The sequence below is a fragment of the Epinephelus moara genome, chromosome 18 (assembly GCF_006386435.1).
Source record: "Epinephelus moara isolate mb chromosome 18, YSFRI_EMoa_1.0, whole genome shotgun sequence".
NCBI lineage: Eukaryota > Metazoa > Chordata > Actinopteri > Perciformes > Serranidae > Epinephelus > Epinephelus moara.
Genome location: NC_065523.1, coordinates 36,405,482 through 36,414,205, shown reverse-complemented (window position 1 = coordinate 36,414,205; position 8,724 = coordinate 36,405,482). Strand labels below are relative to the sequence as shown.

General features: G+C 44.6%; 1 protein-coding gene across 2 annotated transcripts; it reads left to right on the top strand.

Moving 5' to 3' along the window:
- The first annotated feature begins 1,110 nt into the window (after positions 1-1,110).
- On the top strand, positions 1,111-7,568 carry ddx5 (DEAD (Asp-Glu-Ala-Asp) box helicase 5). 2 transcript variants are annotated; one of them, XM_050068987.1, is made up of 13 exons: positions 1,111-1,273; positions 1,972-2,140; positions 2,273-2,369; positions 2,450-2,583; positions 2,963-3,028; positions 3,173-3,314; positions 3,401-3,561; positions 3,653-3,825; positions 3,945-4,055; positions 4,168-4,229; positions 4,324-4,383; positions 5,743-5,964; positions 6,812-7,568. In XM_050068987.1, the coding sequence occupies exons 1-13, from the start codon at positions 1,221-1,223 to the stop codon at positions 7,234-7,236; spliced, it is 1,875 nt and encodes a 624-aa protein (XP_049924944.1). In that variant the 5' UTR covers positions 1,111-1,220; the 3' UTR covers positions 7,237-7,568. The 2 variants fall into 2 exon arrangements, with proteins under 2 accessions (XP_049924944.1, XP_049924946.1); XM_050068989.1 differs by having other exon boundaries at positions 5,743-5,977; positions 6,812-6,983.
- The last annotated feature ends 1,156 nt before the right edge of the window (positions 7,569-8,724 follow it).

Here is an 8,724-nt window from a genome sequence, read left to right as displayed (position 1 = left end):
TGAATTTTTTACAGTGGTTTCAAATCTGTCTTTCCATGCACGGATGGCTGCTTTCCTACACAACAGTGAATGGCTTACTCAGTTTGTGAAGCCACTGTTAAGTTGCTACTTGCCAATTACCTCAGAGCGGTAGATGACCGTCTTAGGTTCCAGAGGTTGCTCAGAATTGCCTAAAAATGCCCGGACCCGACCCAACACTGCACAGCAGCTATAATATTACATTGAAAGCTCCTGCCTGTTCTGCCCTCATGAAGGATGTGAGGCACCACCTGCATTTGGAAAAGATTAAATTCTTCTCAAGAGGGTGTGAGAACAAATTCTACCAGATCTGGCAACCCTTTATAGACCACTTAAGAAAGATGCACTAAGTTTTCTACCGCTAACTATTTCAGGTTAAATGACACAAAACATGGTCAGTGTGACATCTTTCTAAATCCTTTTTCTTTTTTTAAATTATAATTTATCTATTTATCTTTTTGTTGTTTTCTGTTTTTATTGTTTTCAAACCCCCAATAAACAGAGTTGAAACAAACAAACAAACAAAAAACACAGAGGAGAAACAGGAGTCGCCTCTTTCATGTTCGGGTTGGTCCCCGGTGACGTCACTTACCGTAAGACACGGGGAAGCGTCGTCAGAGCCGGAGCACGGCCAGTTTCTGTCTCGTACATATCCGTCCGCGAACATGTGTTGAAGTCACACAATGTTCGAACGGGAAACGCCGCAAACCCAATCAACTGTGAGAGAAAATACACAACATTTACACACATCGTCCATGTGACGTGAAGCTAACGTTGAGCCCGATGAGCTTTAATGTTGTCTCGATGAGCTCTGACGTCACAGAGACAATGTTTATGCGTGATTATTAAAAAACCTTGGTTATGTTTTCCTGCCTGCTCTAAATCAACTTATAAAATATGTTTAGTGGTGTATTATAGGATCCATGTGTTATATTTACAATTTGAAGTGTATTAAAATGACAGCACCGTTTTACCGGTGTGTAATGGATCTATGTTGTCAGTCGGCAGAAGCTGAAGTTAAAAAGCCCTACAGCGGATGAATACATCGGAAGAGGCACTTCCTCCTGCCATATATACCGGGCCTCATTTTCACATTACCGGCATTTCAGCACCACTGCCGGCCGGTCGGGTTTTTAAGTCAGTGGTCAAACCACAAGTGAAGGGTTATTTATCTTGTTTTATTTATACAACTTGTTTACAAAATGCCTGGATATACCGACAGAGACCGCGGCAGAGATAGAGACAGAGACAGAGGGTGAGTACAAATGCTTTTACAACGTTTTTAGGTTGTTCCTCGTGTGAGTCGTCGAAATGGCTGACGAGACATTTTAACGCAGAAAAAATGAACTGAATCGTGTAATATTGTTTGGGGAACATGATGGGATATAGCTCAGATTTACTCCTAATTTTTAACGTAGACGCTACACGTTTTAAAGGTGGCTGGATGTGTTTATTCACGGCAGGCCCGGGCGGGGGAACCAGGCCCGGGCGGGGGAACCAGGCCCGTTGTCTTTGGCTCAAGGCCTAGTTTGGCCTCGTGCCCCGGCTCAGCGGCTTTTCGTTAGCTTCAGGGTAGCTCCGCGGAAGCTAACCCGACGTTACACGTAATCGCCACAGGAAACCTTTAATTGAAACACAAATTGCGGATACAGCTAGTTGTTAAATACGCTGTCCTTTTCATAAAGTTTATCTCGTGATACTCTGGATGTAACATCGTTGACTCGAGCTGCTAACACAGCTGGCTAGTCGGCTTTTCGCCATGTGGCATGAATGCGGATACAAAATGCCGGCTGATTTTCCATTGTTCCTCTGCTGGCTGGAAAGTATATGACAGCTATATATATTTTCTCAAGAATGACGCAGTGGAAATGGATCTCTTTTCGTTTTTAACCCGCCGCCATCGCCGCCTGAAATGATTTCACTTTGTAAACTTAACTGTTAATTTGATTACAGCTATGGCGGCGGTCCTCCTCGCTTTGGTGGCAACCGTGGTGGAGGAGGTGGAGGAAAGTTCGGCAACCCCGGTGAACGGCTGAGGAAGAAGCAGTGGAACCTCGACGAGCTCCCCAAGTTTGAGAAAAACTTCTACCAGCAGCATCCCGACGTTGCCAGGAGGTCGCCGGTATGTAGTCAGCATGGTTCTTGTAATGTTACGTAACACTGATGTGCATGTGCTCCCTGCTGCACGTGTTGCTGTTATGTAAGCCTACATGGCCACTGAACCTAACATGTTCCTCTCACTCTTATCTTGCAGCAAGAAGTTGAACAATACAGAAGGGCCAAAACAATTACATTTAAGGGCAGAGACTGCCCAAATCCTATTATCAATTTCCACGAGGCCAGCTTTCCATGTAAGTTTAAAATAAGATGCAAAATAAATCTCAAAGGAAGTTTAGTGCATCACAATTGACCGATATCCTCCTTTTTCCAGCTTATGTGATGGATGTGATCAACAAACAGAACTGGACTGACCCAACACCCATCCAGGCTCAAGGCTGGCCCCTGGCTCTCAGTGGTAAAGACATGGTCGGAATTGCTCAGACAGGCTCTGGCAAGACGCTTTCGGTAAGTTGCTCACTCTCCCATACCAGATCAACTAGGACAGTGGTTCCCAACTAGTGCAACCGGATTTTCCCTTAGTCATCAGTTTGAGGTCCATACAGTGTAATATATTCAGCGTCATACTTTTGGCCATGTTGTCTTACTAGTTTCTCTTCAAGAAGCTGTCCATTAGCCACTCACTCTGTGCTAGAAGTTCACTGTACTTCAAAATAAAGCATGGTTTTCTCAAACTATACTCGTTAGTGAGTCACGTGGTCCATTTAGAAATGCCTTGTGACTCACTACGACCCACCAGTTGGGAACCACCGAGCTAGGATATGGTTGTCATCAAGATGACTTGTCTGGCTCGTGGAAGTAACTGTTACATGTGTTTGCTTCACAGTATTTGTTGCCTGCAATTGTGCACATCTGCCACCAGCCTTTCCTGGAGCGTGGAGATGGTCCCATTGTAAGTATTCACAACTTCATCACATCTGTAGTACATATTGATGACGTAAAATATGGCCAGAATTTGGATATTTTATTCTAACACCTGGATTTGAAAATGTTTGTTACCTGATGTGTACTTAAAAAGTCCATGTCTCCCTGACAGTGCTTGGTGTTAGCCCCCACCCGTGAGCTCGCGCAGCAGGTGCAACAGGTGGCAGCAGAATATGGCAGAGCTTCTCGCCTTAAGTCCACCTGCATCTACGGTGGAGCACCCAAGGGACCCCAGATCCGTGACCTGGAAAGAGGTATTGTAGTTTTGTTTTTTTTGTCCCAAACTTCAGATATTAATGTTCCCTGAGTTCAGTTCTCACAAAGGCTCTTTTCGTTAAAGGTGTTGAGATCTGCATCGCCACTCCAGGAAGGCTCATCGACTTCCTCGAGGCAGGAAAGACAAACCTGCGCCGGTGTACTTACCTTGTGCTGGACGAGGCCGACAGAATGCTGGACATGGGCTTCGAGCCACAGATTCGAAAAATTGTGGACCAAATCAGAGTGAGTTTTTCATTAACTTGCTGGACTATGAACACTTTGGTTGTGAATTTCTTTAATGGAATTTGTTACTAACTTTTTTTTTTTTTAACAGCCTGACCGTCAGACTCTGATGTGGAGTGCCACTTGGCCCAAAGAGGTTCGCCAGCTGGCAGAGGACTTCCTGAAGGACTATGTTCAGATCAATATTGGGGCGCTGCAGCTCAGTGCCAACCACAACATCCTGCAAATTGTGGACGTCTGCAATGATGGAGAGAAGGAGAACAAGTGAGTAATGCGTCTGAGACAGTAATGGCGGGTGTTTTTACAGCCAATCGTAATAGCTTAAGTGACTTTCTTAACAGAATTTATAGTTTTAGTGACGGAGTATCTGTCTTCTTTTCTAGACTCATCCGACTGCTGGAGGAAATCATGAGTGAAAAGGAGAACAAGACCATCATCTTTGTAGAGACAAAGAGGCGCTGTGATGACCTCACCAGGAGGATGAGAAGGGATGGGTAAGTGTTGATTTGAAAATACTTATTTAAAGCACGACTGCGTCTGTAGCACTGACCTTACAGTTCTGAAGTACTTGTATGGACTAACATAAAAACCTTTTAATGCTGCCAGGTGGCCAGCTATGGGAATCCATGGAGATAAAAGCCAACAGGAAAGAGACTGGGTTCTCAATGGTAAGTTTGCATCACCAGTAAATCACTATCAGAGTTGTGCAACCTGCAGGAAATGTCTCCATGTCTGATCTTTTTTCTTTTGATATTTCTTCAGAGTTCAAATACGGAAAGGCTCCGATTCTCATTGCTACAGATGTTGCCTCTAGGGGTCTAGGTCAGTATCCTCCCTGAACACTTTTGTACTCTTAATGTATTTCAAAAAGAAAGTGTATTTGCTTTCTTTAACTCTTCTGCTTCTTTCTGAGTTTCTCCCCTGACCTGAAGGAGCAGTCTGTGTGGCAGGGCCTTGGCATGACAAGCCCAGGTCTCCAGAGGGGGAAGGAGGATTCTTGGAGGTGTCCTGACTGGCGAGGCACGGGTCTCCCAGTCGTGCAGATATACAGAGGTGACCAGGCTCAAGTGCAGCATAACGCGCTGGCCTGCCTAAAAAGGGGGATCGAGTTGAGGGCTGGCCACAGTTCCTCCCCCATATGCTCGTCTGTTCTCTGGCAATGGTTTGGACTGCTTCACACACCCAGGCTCTGTAACTGTCCCAGCTCAAAGCCCAGCTACACTGTCTCCTATTGTCTTGCATGTATGTTTTGGGCACTGCATTGCAAGCCATTTGAGTCATTTGGAAGGTGCTTTCTGTTGCGCAGACTTGTTGTAAAGCATGGGTGGCGTTAACGTTGCAGTTTCTAAACTTCTGTCGGAAGAGCAGTCTGTCAGATCGATCATACCTTCACCTCTGTAGTGACATGGCTACTGGCGCTTTTGGTGACAGTGGGACATGCTAGTTGGACACCCTTGGACAAAATCCAAGCTCACATTCCTCCCTCGCCTGCGTTTCAAAGTCATGTCGAGACCTGCCAACGAGAGACATTATGATCAAGTGAACACTGGGTCTGGAAGTTCTTGCCATGCAGAGAGTGGGGATGCACTGTTTGTAGGCATCCTTCAAATTGGTTCAGATCTACAGTTTTTTCTTTTTTTTTTTTTGGCAAGAGACTCTGCAGTGTGAGCTTTATAGCAAGCATCCTGAGTGCGTGACAAAGGGACCTTGGTTAAGTGCTAGTTCAACAACACTAGGAGGCAGTAGTGTGCATAGCAGCCCTACTGTACAGAGACACCTGTGGGTGTCTTGAAAATATGTGGGGCGTGTGCTGCAATGGGAATGGACTAGTGAATGCATACTCCAGAAAATGGTAAGACTTCTGATCCATTCTTTCTGAGGGTGGCTATACAGTGACTCAAGAGGGGTGGGTTTTTATTTCATCCCACTGGATTGGAAGCCAATGGAGTGTGCATTGTTTCTCTTTTCCCACCGTAGTGTCCCCGAGGGGTTAATGTTTGTCTGTAGTTTGACTAATGCTAGTCTTTTCCAGCTTAGTGGATATTTCCAGCCATTCCTACCGCATGACCACACTAACTTGGCCTTTTTGTTTTTGATCTGGTTGTTGTGGTGGCGCTGGCGCACATCTTTCGTGTGCTGTCCTCCTTTTCCTTTATGCCACACCGCAACACAATCTTACAGATGTTGAAGATGTGAAATTTGTCATCAACTTTGACTACCCCAACAACTCTGAGGACTATATCCACCGCATTGGCCGCACAGCTCGTAGCCAAAAGACAGGCACGGCTTACACCTTCTTCACTCCGAACAACATGAGGCAGGCCAGTGACCTCATCTCTGTGCTCCGCGAGGCCAACCAGGCGATCAACCCCAAGCTCCTCCAAATGGCGGAAGACAGAGGAGGTAAATCTAATTGGTGAGATACAGAAACTGTGCTGTGAAGTGCAGCCACTTTTACTTCTCTGCTGCTCTCCTTTTTATTATGAGAGGTGGATTGGTTTATCTTTCTGAACTTCTGTATCTCAGATCTATTTTTGGTTAAAAGGACAGTTCACCTCAAATTCAAAATGCAGACTTTCTCTCTTACCTGTAGTGTCATTCTGTCCAGTGTGTGTTGGAGATAGCGGCTGTAGACTTGTCTGCCTTCTCTCCAATATTGAACCTAGATGGAACTCAGCTTGTGGAGCTGAAAAGAGTACACTTGAAAAACTCAACAGCAATGTCTCTTTCCTGAAATCATGATCTGGTTACTCAAGATAACCCACACGTTATTGTGAGCAGTTTTATGTAGGAACTATTTTCTCTCTACCAAACTACACCCACACACTGTATCACCATACAGAAGAAAGCATCCGTCTACTCATGGACAAGAGAGTCCTGGCGGACAAAGACATAGATGCTAATGGCGTCCTTGGCTGAGCTGTAACAGTAGCTTAGTGGAGCTTAGGAAAGAAAATAGTTCCTAAATGAAACTGCTCACAACAAGATGTACAGATTATCTTGAGTAAGCGGGTCATGAGAAAATCTCATCAAACGGAGAGAAGGCAGACATCTCTACGGCTGCTCTCTCCAACGCTTGGCAACTCCCATCAAAATAATACAGATTGATGAATAGCACTACAGGTGAAAGGAAACTTGTGTATTTTTGATGTTTGGGTGAACTGTCCCTTTACACCTGTTTTTTATATTTTTTTTCTGAAGAACAGCATGTGTATGGCGGAGCCTCTCTAAAGTTTGTTTTCCTTTCCAGGTCGTTCAAGGGGAGGCAGAGGTGGCGACTATAGAGATGACCGTCGGGATAGGTATTCTGGAAGGCGTGATTTTGGCGGTTTTAGGGACCGTGATAACGGTAGAGGGTTTGACAACGGACCAAACAAAGCTTTTGGCACAAACACACAGAACGGGGGCTATGGGGGCAGCAACAATGGCGGCGGCGGCAGCAGCAACGGCTTCAGCGGAAGCGGCTACAACGGTAACGGACAGTCCAACTTTAACAACAACCAGGCGGGAGCCTTCGGAGGCCAGAACTTCCAGGCTCAACAGTTTGCTCTCGGTAAGGGTGGCGCACAGGCTGCCGCCGCACACCCCCAGTTCCCCTTCCCCCAGGCACAGGCTCCGCAGCAGCATCCCCCGCCGCTGGTGCCGTACCCCATGCCTCCTCAGTTCTCTCAGTAAACACACCACATACTTGAAAGAAGTAATTTATTGCTTTTTTGTCTCTTTTTAAGTTCAACACTTGATCCAGAATTTTTTGTATTCACAACAGGGTTACAAACAACGTCAACCTCCTATTAAGCCTTTTAAGATCTGCAGTGCAGCAGTAGTGGTGTTGCGCACTTGTTTTTTCCTATTATTTAATTTGTTACATTCCTCGGTAATGTTTAGTTAATGTTTTGTACTAGGTAATTACAAATGTATAAGTTTTTCATGTGTATCATTGAAAGTGATGTTAAGCTCCGGACTTGGAAGTGCACTGCATGATCTTTCAAATAAAACATAAAAAGAGACGCTGCTGTTTGATGTTTTTTCTGAACTTTGAAACACTGCTAGTCACTGGGTACGTATACATGCACACGAATATTAATTTGAAAGGGACAATACTTTGAATTTGATAAACGGCATACTCCCTTTTTATATTCTGAACTAGGCTGTATCCTGAATGAGGCATATTCCTGTTAAACTGTGCCGATATTTCAGAATATGTCTCTCAATATGGATTTTTGCCATCGTTAGCAACACATGCCTTATGCTCAAACCAACTAGGTAAGAGTTTACAAGGCTGTAGAAGAGATGCAAAAGGAAAACCCACATGTCTGGTCCCAAGGTGAAGCACACCTACTTTTAAACTTCACAAAAGACTTGAATATCAACTGGTTTGAGCACGCATTGGACAGAAAATGCTTCTCACTTGAGGTTTTGACCACAGATTGCAACACACGGCATCTTTGCTGTTTATGCTCAGCTCTTGCCAACAGTTAATAAGGCTTGGCCAGAGATACACGCCCCAAAAAAAAAAGCCCACATTTCTGCTTGAAAGGAGAAACCCCTACTTTTAACACAAAGACAGACTTGGAGATCAACTGTTTCTTAGATATGCAAAAATACTGCAACAGAAACCTTTCAAGATGACTCGGGCACTCAAGAGGAGCAAGTGGGTCAAAAATCTGCATTAAAAGCGACAGTCTTCCCAGCTTTTCATATTTTAACATATTAAACAACATGTTGGGGTTTGTCATTTTGAATTTGCGCCTGCATGTGAGCAGAAAATTAAGTACAATTAATTTTCTATTAGCCACGTAAACAACTCAGGAATATTCCAGAATAAGGGCAAAAAAACTGAATGTTTGAACATGTAAATGTAGTCAGGGGAAAAAAAAATCAAACACCCTGCTGATACCTTTTCTGTCCAGCAGGTGTCACGATTCACAAACACACCAGTTTGTAAGGATTAGTCTTCAGTGTGCAGCATAGTAACCTCACCAACAGCTGCCTCAGGTGTACAGTATCTCATATTACAGTGCTGATATCTGCAGTGACCCTCTGCTGCTTTTAGTGTCTTGATGTTGTGAAAACATATGTAACAAGAATAGAAATCAATCTCTGTATGTGTACATCACCTCCTTCCTCCCTCACACATTTCTTCTGTGTCACAGCAGCGGAAAA